This window comes from Humulus lupulus, chromosome X (genome assembly GCF_963169125.1).
Source record: "Humulus lupulus chromosome X, drHumLupu1.1, whole genome shotgun sequence".
Classification (NCBI taxonomy): Eukaryota; Viridiplantae; Streptophyta; class Magnoliopsida; order Rosales; family Cannabaceae; genus Humulus; species Humulus lupulus.
In genome coordinates, this window is record NC_084802.1 from 31,413,271 (window position 1) to 31,428,098 (window position 14,828).

General features: G+C 31.2%; 1 protein-coding gene across 2 annotated transcripts; it reads left to right on the forward strand.

Moving 5' to 3' along the window:
* The first annotated feature begins 481 nt into the window (after nucleotides 1–481).
* LOC133803764 (ABC transporter C family member 12-like) lies at nucleotides 482–3,528 on the forward strand. 2 transcript variants are annotated; one of them, XM_062241875.1, is made up of 4 exons: nucleotides 593–840; nucleotides 1,701–1,901; nucleotides 3,219–3,333; nucleotides 3,419–3,528. In XM_062241875.1, exons 2-4 carry the CDS (start codon nucleotides 1,868–1,870, stop codon nucleotides 3,501–3,503), a joined length of 234 nt encoding a protein of 77 aa, XP_062097859.1. In that variant the 5' UTR covers nucleotides 593–840; nucleotides 1,701–1,867; the 3' UTR covers nucleotides 3,504–3,528. The 2 variants fall into 2 exon arrangements, with proteins under 2 accessions (XP_062097858.1, XP_062097859.1); XM_062241874.1 differs by lacking the exons at nucleotides 1,701–1,901; nucleotides 3,219–3,333; nucleotides 3,419–3,528 and adding an exon at nucleotides 1,140–1,692 and having other exon boundaries at nucleotides 482–840.
* Nucleotides 3,529–14,828: the final 11,300 nt, after the last annotated feature.

Genomic DNA, 14,828 nt, shown 5'->3' on the forward strand with positions numbered 1-14,828 from the left:
TGGATGCGTGTGCCATCAATTTGTATGCTGACTTGAAAAGTAAAATAAAAAATTGTATAATTGTGTAATGACCTCTATCGTTATGCTTTTTTTTCTTTCTTTCTTTTTCAACTGTCCTTCTTTGTTTATTGATATTTATTTTATTCTTCACTTTATGCCATGTAAAATTTGTACTTATTTTGTTAATTTTACTTGAAGTAGTTCAACTTTAAAGTTATTTAATGTTATTTTTTTAGTGCACTGCCCTGCAAGGGCCCTATTGCTTTATTTTAAGTTCTCCATTGGTTCTGCATTTCCTTCCCGATTGTGTATTGTTTCTTTTCTATTTTCATAGATTTTTCCATCTGGGCCCAAATTCTCACATTTTTTGCCCCTTGTGAGTGGGTGATGATGCATCTTATTTTCATTGTGTTTTCTTTGTCTTGTCGTATATAAATTCTATACTGTAAAATGGAGATTGTGGTCTAAGTGTATGGCCTTATTTTTTTAGCAGATCATGGTTGCTTTCTGGAAAATTGGCAACAATGCTATTAATTGACTGTGAGCAGAACGAGAATAACTATTTCTTAACTACAACAGGTATGTTTAAGAGCAGGCAATTAATAATTTCATGTGATCAGCTCAATGGTGCTTTATATTGTATAGACTCCAAAGTAATACATGTTGTGATATGCGATTTAAAATGTTGCAGTGCTGGATTTCACAATGCAGCTGATGGAAACAGGATTTGAGAATGATACTGTTCTTGCATTAATTGTCTTTTCTCTACAGTATGTTCTTGGAAACCATGAATATTGGAAATACAAGGCGAAGCATACTCGCTGGAGAATAACATTGAAGGTACACCTTTAGTTTTACTATAGAATTTGAGTTGGTTCTCTATTTCCATCACTTGTTCTTTCTTATCTTTCTCCGTCATAGTATAGAAAACATAATGCAGTTAGATTATTTAACTTGCTTAAAAAAATGTTACATATTGAAGATAATAAATTCATTTTTATTTATCCTTTATAATCTATAGTAGTCTTATTTAATTTGCCAAGTTTAATATAGTTTTGCACATCAGAGGTCAATATTTTAAAGACTGGTTCTTTACATGCCAGTCTGATTTTCTTTCTTTTTAAAAAAATCTATTTTAGGTGCTTGAACTGATTAAAAAAGGTATCGCGTTGACATCATACGCAGGAAAGCTGGTTGGGGTCATCTGGGACATGTTACTTTCTGTTTCTTCAATCCATAGTGCTCTTTTTCGGATTATTCGCATGACTTCACAAGCATTGGAGGTCTGAATGCTCTGATTCTGTTTGGTCAGAATTTGCTATTTAATTTTGTTTCTTCACTGATTTGAGCATTTTTCTTCCTATAATCTTTTTCTTCTTTTGTCTTGTTTTTTTCCATTTATCTTGCAGAAACTTCATGTTATGATAAATGGCAGTGTAAGTAACATCTCATTCAATGGAAGTCTTAAAGGCAGTGCTAATATAACAATAAAACTTTTTCTATAAGCCCTGCTAATTTAAAATTGTATTTGTCCTTTGTTTTTGCTAGTCTACTTAGTTTTGTTTCCTCAACTGAAATATATGAGCTTTTTTGGGTAACTGAGTTGCTTTGCAGCAAAAAATATTTGTTTTGTTTCCTCTCTCTCTATATATTCTATATATGTATAAATATGTTATTGTAAATTTTTATTGTGATATTAGATGAGGCTTGAGGATGCTGAGAGGAGCTTGGACTAGATCAAGCTGCAGCTAGCTTTGGTTCTTCAGGACTATGCTGAGAGGAGCTTGGACTATATTTTCCTTGTCATTTGGTCCTTCGACAGAGCTTCCAGATATTCTTGTGGCCACAGGTTCTTCAGGGTCAGTTCATGCTTTCTCACTTGGGTTTGCTTTATGCCAAAGGTGAGAACCGTGACTAGAATCTGTAGATGACAGTACGTAATACTCATATTTACTGCATCTAACCAAATTTATATTTTAACATATTGCTATTTCACATGTATGCTTGTTGTTGATAACTTTTGAAGATTTTTTATTGCTCTGTGGGGGTTTATATAACCTGTTATAATTCTCTTTATTCAATTTTCATTTTTAAAGTTTCATAATTTAGTCCTATTGGTTGGTGCTTTTATATAGAGAGTAATGCATGATTTCCAACTTTCTATTTTATCCAAGTAGTATCATATATGATTTCAATATTCTGGAATATGTATTTGAAATTTTAGTTGGTCTATAAATGTCTTGTTACACTATTGCGAAATCTTTGAGATTTAATATAAACAATTTAATTTTTTTATTTTGTCATTCCTATGGTGTCAGACTCTTAATCTCTGTTCTTATAGTGTCAGGATCTTGATATTAAGTTGTAAAGGATAGTCTGGTAGTGTGGGGATTTTTATAGTATTATTTTATATAGTTGTTCGAGCTCACTAGAAATAGACATGATAAATGATTTCTATTGTGATCTGTATACTTCACTGGCATTTCTACACAAATTTAGAGTTTGACTCACTCATTGTCATTATACCTGATATAAATTTGATTGCTTTGAGTTTTTTTTTTCTTTTAACAATACTTACTTTAAATTTGATTACTTGAGTTTTTGTTTGTTTTATTTCTTACTATTTTGGGCTACTTTTTTATCATCTTTGAATTGTTATAAACTTAGTTCTTTTCATACATACAGTATTATATACATGGCTTCTTATTTTTTGGGCTGAGCAAGGGTATTTGTCTGTTTTGGCTCCACTGGATGGCTGGACAATTATGTTCGGCTACCAAAATGGTGCACTTGTATTTGGGCTATACTAACCCACTGAAATGTGTACCAATGTAGTCTCACCCTGACACTGCTATTTTTTTTATTCTTTTTTCTATAGGGGTGTGTATTATCATTGAGGTTGTGTAAATATGACTACTTTTATTTTCTTTTCGTATTAAAATTTTATTATAAACTATTTTTCAAATATGTACTTTCTTATTTGTTTCAAACCATTGAAATGTAGGTTTGATGCTAAATAATAATAAGAGAGTGATTAAATGTCATTTCAATAAAATGACATATTTTGAACTAATCTCTGCTTCTTTATGGAGTAAAATATACAGTGAGGCAGAGCTTATTCTATCTTCATCTGTCCTACAGTTGTTTGCATCTACTGATCATTCCTCTTTCATGTTGTATCTATTAATTCATATCTCGGCTGTGTTTTCTTTTACCAGGAACATTCTTTGGTTGGATGAATCCCCTTATGCAGCGTGCATATCAAAGACCAATAACAGAGAAGGAAGTGTGGAAGTTAGATACTTGGGATAGAACAGAAACACTGAATGCTAAGTATGCAGTCATTCGTACCTTATAGTTTCTTGTCAATAGAATTTAACTGATAAAGGTTACATCATTATTTTTATACCTTTTGTAGGTTCCAAGAATGTTGGGTTAAAGAATCTCAGAAGCCAAAGCCATGGCTATTAAAAGCATTAAACAGTAGCCTTGGAGGAAGGTAAGCATACATATAAATATGTATTTGTATTATAGACTTTATAAGGAACATACAATATTATTAAGTACATGGATGGAATGGAATTGCATCAGTTGCTATGTTGACTTGAGTTTCTTATGATACTTTTTGTACATGCGTCTAATTCCCTTTTACTTTTCCTGTCTCTTGTAACTATTTATATAGGTTTTTGTGGGGAGGCTTTTGGAAGGTATTGAATTTATTTATTTAGTTTTTTCCCCTTATCTTGTCTCATTAGTTCTCAGGCAAACTTCCATTAAGCTTTTTAAAAATTTTCATGGATTAGCAAATAATTCATTTGTAAGGTGCATACTGCATACCTAGACTTTAAAAGTGTATACTATAGACATTCGTTTTGCATTAAAAAAGAGCATTACAGAACTTTTTATGATCTGCTGTTGGCTGTGGCTTTTTTGCTGTTGTGGATATACTCGGGTCTCCATTGCCCCTATTTTTTTATGCACTACCATTCTAACTTTGGCCCTTTTAACTTTCAAGTGTCTCATTTTACCATTCTAATCATGTTTTGGCCCTTTATTTTATTGTTGACAAAAAAAATTAGGTCTGGGGTAGTGACAATTCATATTTTTGTCATACTTACACTATAATAAAAGGCCATGTGACCTTTGTAAAAAAAAAGTATAGTGTTTGGTTTCTTTATTTGCTTTGGTGTAGTTGTGAATTCATTATTTTGTATGTGGTGTCCTCTCTTGGAAATAATTTCCATAGCATTTTTTTTGAAGTAATTTGTAATGCTAGATAATAACAATAAAATATTTCTTTGTTTATTTTGCAGATGTGACAAGCGAAATAGAAAATGATACTTAATTTTGAAGGCTTTGTGTTAGGCACCTGTAGAATATTTTGTACTGAAAGTAGTAACTTTTCAATATGTTGAATATTTAAGACTACTTGAATACTTAAAGAACATTTTGTTGTTGATGACAGTGTTGAATGTTTTAAACTAATTTGTGGATTGTTAATACAATGTTGAATGTTTTTACTTTTTGTTATTTGAAAATCAAGTTCATTTGATGATGCTAGTATATATTAGAAAGTTAATTTTAATTATATAATAAAAAATAAAAATATAATATAATAAATTAGTGTTATATAAATGAATATATAATGAGAATTTAAACTTATCTAAATATTAAAATAATACGAAAAATGTGTTATAATATCTATTACAATAACACTTTTTATAAGTAAAGAATTTTGTTTTGCAAACTTCATTATATAACACAAAAAATGTGTTATACTAAATTGTAGTATAACACAAAAAATGTGTTATACTAAAGTGTAGTATAACACAAATTTATAAGTATTGAAATGTGTTATATAATCGACTATAAATAATATGATTAAACACTTATCTATTTATTAAAATAACACAGAAAGTGTGTTATCGTTGACAGTATAATAACACATCTGTATAACAATGATAAAGTGTTATGTAAAGTACCCTGACCTACGATAACATAGTCGGTCTTAACACATCAAAAAGTGTTATGGTATGTTTTGATAACACATTTTTGGTGTTATTAAAAGCCTTTTTTCTTGTAGTAACTCTACACTTTGGTTGTGTGAGAGTTTGTTCTTTTTATTGATTTTATTTTCATTCTTTTGATTTTGTTGATCTTATTTACTTGTATTATTATTGTTTTGAGTTTGTAATCTTCTTCTTCTACCTCTTTATATTTACTTGTATTTTGAGCAATTGAGTTGTAATGTTTATTTAATCAATTACCTTGTCTATTGTATTTTTTGCATAGAGTTGTATTTTGTTTTTTCCATGTTTCCATTGAGTATAAATATATATTCTCTAACAATTAATTTAGTATATCTTACTATAATATAGTACCCTAATAAAAGGAGCCCAAATATATTTGTAATTTTTTAAAATAAAAAATGGCATTGATTTAATAATATGATACTAAATAATAAGATGACTGCTAACAACAACCTCCTATTTCAGTCTCTTAGTCAACCTTCGCCTTTGAAAATATATGTCAGAGTATTTTAAATTTTTTTTTTTCATGTTTGTTGTAGTTACAACATCTTTCCTGTAAATTTCAAAATTTTATGAATAGTTTACAGTGCCAAAAACAGGTTTGTATTTTTTCGAACACACATGGTAAACCAAAATATCATGAACTTTATTTTCGACACTGTAAACTATTTAGAATTTTTTGAAAATTTACAAGAAGAATACCGTTACTACAACAAATACTGACATGAAAAAAATTCACAAAAAATAAATACTCCGGCATTATATTTTTGAAGGCAAAGGTTGACAAAGATGTTGAGCGTAGCACTCCTAAAACAATATAGTGTTTCATTTTGTATGGTTTTATTAATATGAATATTTTGTGAAATTCTAGATTTAATTTGTATTTAAGATCATATGAGTTTGGATATCATGAACTGCAAAATATATATATCTTCTATATAAAAAGTACGTAGATAACGAAAATTCTTGGTTTTAACGGTTTTTTTGTTAACTTTAACAGAATATTATAAATATTTAATGAAATATATGATAACGATTTTATGTGCGCAAGTATACGCAGTCGTCTCAAATAATATAGATAGTAAATCCAAATTGTTCCCACGGAAACTATAATCAATTACCAATAATTAATTCTTAATTTCTATTTGACTGTTTAAATTAGAATGATTTATAAACTAAATTGCAGAATTCAAATTAAACTAAGCAGTAATAAAGAGTAATTCAATAATTAAGAACCTAGGGTATTAATTTCATCAACTTTTCCATTCGTCAATTTTACTATTCAGAACAATCAATTCTTCAATTTCTATCATAATAGCGGGTTAACAGAAACAATCTTAATTCTTTTTCAAGATAAAAAAATCTCAACCCATATGCAAACTTTCTACATATCTGTGATAAGTTTTGACATATAGAAGACATGAAGCATAAAATCCCTAAACGCTACACAAATCATATAGATATTATCGTCCTATATGCAATCTATGTCTATATGGCTATAGAATATTCAATTCTCCCCTCTCGGATCTCGAATCAAAATAATTGAAAATGTAAATATTGATCAGGTATTAACAAGCATTAACAATAAACCATACAAATATAGGATAAAAGAAATTAATTGACTTTCATTGAAAATTAACAAGCACCCAAGGGACTATATTAAACCCTAGAACTAAGTGTTTAGTTCATATCACACGTGACTAACACTAGAAAATAATTGTTCAGAAACATAAAATTAAAATACTAAAAACTAAAAGAAAACTGAAGAAAAATAGATCAATAATGTTAAACCGCTGCTAATCCCATTATCCAATAACTTTTTTTTTTTTCAAATGACCTAAAAAAATCATACTTAAACACATTTTTTTAAATTTTAGTGAGCGGGTTGCGGCTTGCCCATTCCTGAGTCGCGACCCATTTCCTTTTTTTTTCTTCCGAATTTCTATCTCATCTGGAAGCTCGGACATCGCGACCCTCTTCACCCAGGTCGCGACCCGTGTCTGCTAAGGCTTCTTTGAATAGTCTCGGCTTCCTCAAGCGTCGCGGCTCTATGGTCCAAGTCGAGGCCTTTAAATTCACATCACATTTGGTAGCCTCTGACTTTGTTGAGCCATGGCTTGCTTGACCAAGTCGCGACCCTAATTCCTCTTATGCCCAATTTTGACTTTTCAGCCATTTTCTTCACCTTAAATCTTCTCAAACTCTCTTGGATGATAAGAACTTATGCCAAATGATCCCAAACATCATAAAATTGCCCATTTTTATCCACCAACTTTGCTTCTTTCCATTCCATCTTGTGATTCATAGAAAAATCTAAAAACAAGGCAAAACCAGAACGTAATCTTGCACAAAACACACAAATAGACCCAAAACAACTGTAAAAATACACTCTAAAATGACCTTGAAATGGACTCATCAATATACCTTTAAAAGTTATTAAAAATATATATTTATTAATTATATTAATATAAATTTAAATATTATAAAATATAATTACTATAATAATATTTAATATAAGACTAGATATTTAATAATTATGTTAATATAAATTCAAATATTATAAAATATCATTATTATAATAATATATAATACATAATCTTAATTTTTGTTAAATTTTTTATTATTTATATTTATAAGGAAAGCATATTTTTTTTATTACTTAATGTAATTAACTAAATATATATTCATATTAAATAACAACAAACATTATAAATACATTATATATATGTGTGTCATGTATGTACAAATAGTATAACTGTATAACTACATAAGAAATTAGAATAACATTTATCTTCTATCAGAATAAACAAGTTTATTCTCCAATTATAAATGTATGACTTGAATAATATCATGAATATTTTATACATTAAATAGTGTAGTATTATGATCTAATAAAATGTCATCATACATATATATATATATTTGAAAGGTTTAATTTTTCTTTTAATATGTTTTTATCATTCTTTTATATATATAATATTGTTTATTTATTTAAAAAATTTATGACAATCATAAGAATTTGATAAATATATTTAAAAATTCTTTTAAATAAAATTAAGCAAATGTGCATTACTTGCACCTATTATATATAACAAACGTGAAATTAATTCTAAAAAACAAAATCGCATCTTGTTTGTAAATTAATAAAGTAAAAAAAAAAAAGAAGCCAAAACATATTTATATTTAGTATACCATATGTTGTTTAATTAATACTATATTTTCTTTATACATATGTTTTAACTCTAATTGTTTTTAAATAAATTAGAGTTATTTAATTTGGTCATAACTAATAATAGTGTTACCAAAACTAGTGAAATTAAAGTATAATTATCACGACCCGAGTCCTAGGTAGTGTCAGATGTGTAATATCCATAACTTGGGCGGTCAAATGTCAAACTTTGACCATTGTTGGAAAATAACATTTATAAATGATCATTTAGTTTATAATAATAATAATAATATAATTATAAGTCCAAAATAATGGAATAATTTCTATAATTATATAGAAAAATAATAATGATAAAAGCAGGATTATCTATCATTATACATAAAACAATAATATTCCCATAGTTATGTAATCACCAAATAGTTAAATTTAATAAGTTACAAATCATAAAAATGTACTTGGCATCCATAATTCCTCAAACTAAATAGCATAACTAAACTCCAACATAATATACCTTAATAGAATCAGGAATAATTCACAAGTCATACACTTCACCTTGAACCTAAAACCTTAAAGAAAACTAGATTGGACAAACTAGGAGAAATCTAGACTTTGGATCCCTATCTATCTTGGAATCCATCAATCTCAAATTGAGCGTTCTCCTGGAAGGGATAAATAGGAGTGAGCTTATAAACCCCAGTAGGAATAAAGCTGTTCACAAAGGACCTACATTTTTAATAAAAATCCATGCACGGTTAGCTTTTAAAACAAAACATATCATCATCATGTGTAAACAAAGACAGAGAGACAACACATAATCACAAGAACATAGCTACACATGTACATCACACCGTCCACTAGATCCCTAGTTCCCGTTACCCACCATAGAAAATAGACATCCTAAACCGGGTAGCCGGACTTGATAACCACCACAAGGGGGAGGCTCATAACCCTTCATGTATACAGATGCTATGTATTTACACCTACAGGTGAGTGGACACTTGATCTACCTATGATGACACAGAGACTAGGTCGTGAACAACAACATGCACAAATCATGATCACTCTGGCTCTCAACAGTATAACCAAAAGCAGGTAAACATGAATAACAAGAACCATATTCCCTTTTATTTTAGAAAATTGGGCAGCATAACGACTGCATTTGAATAAAATCAAAATATCATAACCTGTATCAATATGTATATAAAAGGTATAGTTGGCACATAGTGCCCTCAAAACAGTCCAGAAACACATGCATATTAAGTTTTCCATTTTTCAAACATTTTATAAATATCAAAATCAGAATATGTTTATTGCACTCCAATACAAATAAACTAAGTCCAATAACCAAGTTGAGTCCCTACCTCTAGATACGATCATTTGATAATTCCCTGAGACGCTCCCGAGCATAATGATGATCCTAGTGTGATTAATCCAATTAAAATATCACATTTTTCCTGTGTGCATCAAATGAGTAAACGATTGTCATCATTGCATTCCTTATTCAAAATCATGTCCAACGACATATAATATGACTATATTTAAAATTTCAAGTTCTGGAACCTCACCCAAGCGGTGCACAGTAGCGGTTGGCGGTAGTGAGCGGTGCACCGAAAATGTCGATGAAGATAGGCGTGCCATATATCAAAATGATCCTCTAGATGATTACATCACTGATGTGCAACGCGTTTGTCAAAATTGCCATAAGTGTTGCCGGAAAATGCTTTCAAAGGGGCGGAGATACCCAAAATCTCGTCAGAGAAAAATGGCGAGTTGACCAGCATGACTTGGTGGGTGATGTTCCCCTCTTTATGTTGGTTCCAATGGAACCAACCATTCACCGAGGGGTGGTCGGGGTTGGCTGGTAAAAGCGTTCAAAATTTGAAGGGCGAAACGTTGACTGGTGACTCCGGGAAAACGACGGTGAGTGAGAGGCTGCCCCTTGGTGTCTGACTTCGTCAACGGCTGGTAAACACTTCTGGGCAGCGCGTGGCAGTAGATGGTGGTCGGAAAAAGGTCACCCATGGTGTCTTCCATGGCCACTGAGGAGAAGAAAATAAAAAGAAAGAAGAAGAAGAAGAAGAAGTAGAAGAAGAAGAAGAAAGGAAGAGAGAGAGAGAGAGAGAGAGAAGAAAAAGAGAGACAACATTTTAATATAAAAAGTGGGTCCCACCAGTTAAAAGAAATAGTATAATAATCATAAAAAATGTGGGTTTTACATTCTTCCCTCATAAAAATTTCTTCCCGAAATTTAGTAGTACTCCCTCATGAAGATAATCCAAACATACAAGGACACTTCACATAAGCATACACCTCCGTCTCTAACTCCAAATCCCAAAGAATTCCCTCTTTTCTATGGATCCACCATTAGAACCTAATTATTAGAATTTTCATGTTCATTTGCACATTTAATTCGCATGTCAAAATTCTAAAAAGTTTTCTTCGTAAACCATATATTTCTGACGATGGACAACCTCCTATCCAATAAGGTGCGCTGGGTATGGATTATACTTCCTCAACATTGACACATGGGACTCATTGTGAACGTTCCCTAATTGTGCTAGTAAATTCAACCGGTAAGTGATCTTGTTAACCCCTTCGATACCCTTGAAAGGTTTCGCATACATCAGGGCTAGCTTACGCTTCACTCTAAACCTCGTTACACCATACATGAGAGTAGCTTTCCATAAGAGATAGTCACCAACCTCAATCTTGACTTCTCGTCGATGGAAATCAAGATAACTATTCTGGTGACTTTGAACAACCTTAAGCCCTTGTATGGTCTCAGTATTGCTTACTATGTTAGCAAAAATCTAATGTCCAACAATGACATGCTCGTCCATTCATGTCCAACAGAAGGGCAATCTATATGGTTTCCCACATAGATTCTTGTAGGAAGTCATGTTGTATATAGATAATCAAGACATTTAATTTCCAAGTAAACTCCACTCACCACGTGTGATTCCAAGTATTCCAAGTAACTTCCAAAATCAAAGATACAAGAACGAAGCATGACTTGCATCATCACTATTGTATTCTCAGACTATCCAACAATTTAAGGATGTGAAAAATACTTAAGTTTAATTCAGTCTCTAAATCTTTCTGCAATGCTCACCAAAATCTTGATGGGAAACGAGGATCTCAAGTTGGCACCATGCTTAAGGATATATATTGTAGTTGACTACACTATCCCCATATAGTCGAGTAAATAGTATATTTTTTTTTGCAACTTAGTGAACGAGTCATACAACATGCCTTAAAATCATCAAGGAAAACCATTCACAAAATTTATGGTGAACTTGTCTCATTTACATTCTAGCATAAGCAATGGATTAAGAAAGCTCGAGTATCTCTTGTGCATAGCCTTAACCTGTTGGTACACTAATACTTAGCAACAAAGTTGGCCATACTTCATGCCTACCTACCGATGTCGTCTCTTCATGCCTACCTACCATACCATAGTCTTTCGAATTATGAATATATGCAACAACCAATCATCCCTTATGGAATAAAAACCTTTTGGTATTTACCATCTATCCATCTGAATGCTTGCAAATTTGGATTCGATTCCAAAGAGTCTCAATTCCTTATCTTGCCACTTGCAATGTCTAACTTGCTTAAGTAGGATTGTTGTAATCACCACGTAATAGACATAGGATATCTCTTCTCACCCATAGTACTGCAAGTTATAATCATCCCCTGTGATTATTTTCTTTTAGTTCTTAAGAGCCAAACATGCCAAAGTACTATGGGATTTTCACCATAATACATCTGCCACCGTATTGGCTTTCACCCAGATAATACTATGGGGATGAAATCATAACCTTTCAAGCACCCTATCCATATTTTTATCTCATCTTTAAGTCTCTTTGAGTGGAGAGGTACTTCATACTTCTTGTTGGAAAAAGCTTATACAGGATCTTTATTTATTTTCATGTATATCTAATATTAAACAAATTAATACGAGATAGCCTAAAGCATGTTTCTAAAATTGAATTCAAAGAGAAACAATGAATAGAATACTTACAGTATACGCATCGGAATTAAAGAGTCCTTCCTTTAGTTTCTCTAACTCTTGTATCCTCTCTGTCGCAGAGTATTATCAAGAAACTGAACCGATCTTTTATTTTCTTCACGATCTTCCAATGTATCCTTAGAACCACCTATACTAGTGTGTGAAATTCTCAACACATGAGATAGATATAGAGAGAAGAAGAGAAAATAACAAAGAGGCTTAGAAAAGGACTTGTGTTTAGAGAGAATATAAAACTATCAGAAAATCTGACTTGTGACTTATCTGTCGTCTCGGAAATCTTCTCTCTAAGCACTCCTTTTATAGACTCAATTAGGCCATTTAATTTAATTAAAAAATCAATAAAATAACAGCCATTTTGAAGCCCTAGGTTGAAATTATCATGGGCTATAGGCCCGTGAAATTTCCCATTTGATTATAAGCCCATTGGACTTAAAATCAATGCCTGTATTATTTTCTATTGATTTAATTAATTAAATAATTATTTAAATCCTTTATCAAATTAATTATTTATAATTTGAACCTTGATTTAAATTTATTTATTAATTTAGATACCAATTTATCTTAATTAATAAATCTGCCATAATTTCTCTTTTCTTCTCAAAATTACACAACTCTGTGAAACTATCCAAAATTGACCTGGTCAACTTTGATAATTCTAATTGATAATTAAATCAATCAATTGAGACTATCTAGATGATTTTATCCAAGGTACAATGGGGACCATGGACCTATGAAATCAAGCTCCAATAAGTTATCATAAATCTAACAAATAAATTTACTAACTTATTAATTCCTCGTGACTCCACTATAGATTTGGAATTGCACTCTTGAATTCATAGAATGCTCTATAACAAATATAGATACGCTATTAATTATCCATTGTTACAACCATAATTGTCACTCAATCCTCTATAGACGGTCTACAATGAGATAGGACTAAAATACCGTTTTACCCCTCATTGTATTTTATCCTTAAAACACTTAGTTCCTTGTAAATGATATTTCAGTAAACTAATTTAATTACTGAAATGAGATCTCTATCATTTAACACCTTGAACCAAACTAAAAGGAAACCATCATTTCACTTCTTCATCAGAAGCTATAGATGTTCATATCTGTGATTAACACTCCCACTCAATTATACTACCGAGTTCCCAAGATGTAAGTATGGGCTAGTCCGTAGGGTAAGCTGGTAACGAACAAGTCAAAGAACTCAAATAATACAATCAGTTAGAATACTAACCACTCAGAATTAAGATTGAATTGACCTATGGTCAACTATATGATATGACTAGAATAGATAATAACGGTATGTTTACTTATCTTATCAACTGTCAATATCGGTCCTGTCCGATGTAACAAATACATCCGATCTTATCTACTTTGCTAATGTTCTGGAAAGAACATAACACTGTAATGTGTAAGTAGATCATATCGTAGATTGGCAAGTCAGTGTAAATCCGGTGCACTAACTAATCTTAGGACTAACTTATTTTGAACATATAATCATATTTATATTCCACTGTGATTACGTCACTATAAATAAGATTAGCTATATGCTCGGGATTTAATAGAAGTTTATATTAAACAAATAATCATGAAAATAAAACATGTGAGCAAAGTGATTGACCAAGTCAAAAAATGATTTCTATTCTTTTATTGATAATAAAATGAGATTACAAAGAATTTGGGTTTTAATTAGGGCATAAAACCCCAACACTTCTATGCTCGATTATAGGTCTCCAACTTCATCCCATATAAGTAATGTCTCAAACTATTTAAGGCAAAATTGATACCTACAAGCTCTCAATCATGCATGGCCAATTCTTTTCATGGGACTTCAATTGGTGTGTAGCATAAACGAAAACTCTTACTTCATTAAACGAGTATCTCCCCAAGACACACCATAATAACTTGTGACAATGCATCACTATTAGGAATAGTTGTTACACGTGCGGTTTCCAACCTTTTATCAAATTCTTTGATAGTTTTTTTTTTCACAACTTTCATTCCACACCACTCAATGTCCTGCCTTGTCAAGTTTTGTTAATGACATAACACCTCTCAAGAACTTTAAAAAAACTGATGATAGTGACCCTCTATCCGAACTATCCATGGATATTGACCACACTCTTTGATTAATATTTCCATTGCAAGATAGATCTAGCCTTGCATGATCCATAACAATATCTTCCTAAAAGATGACATGTTCAAAGAATTTAATCTCGATAATCCAGAAGTCACACTTTCTTTTTTGGCATATAAATTATAATCCATTAAGTTCTGCAACACTCCTTCCAAATATCTAGTGTGTTCCTCACACCTCTCAAGATACAACATATATCCTTAATGAGCACCAATACAAACCTATCCCAAAAGGTCTTAAATCTATACTCATAAGAACCATGAACAATGTAGAGTGTTATTCGATTCAAACACCATCACTGTAATGCCCTGGTTACCCCAGAACAGTTACGGTGAACGGTGAACTGGAAATTTGACTCGCTACCCGAGTCCTTTGGTTAAAAACGTGCTCTAAGTGTTATTAACAGGTTAAGGTGGAAAACCAACAAAGAGGAAATGATATATTTTATTA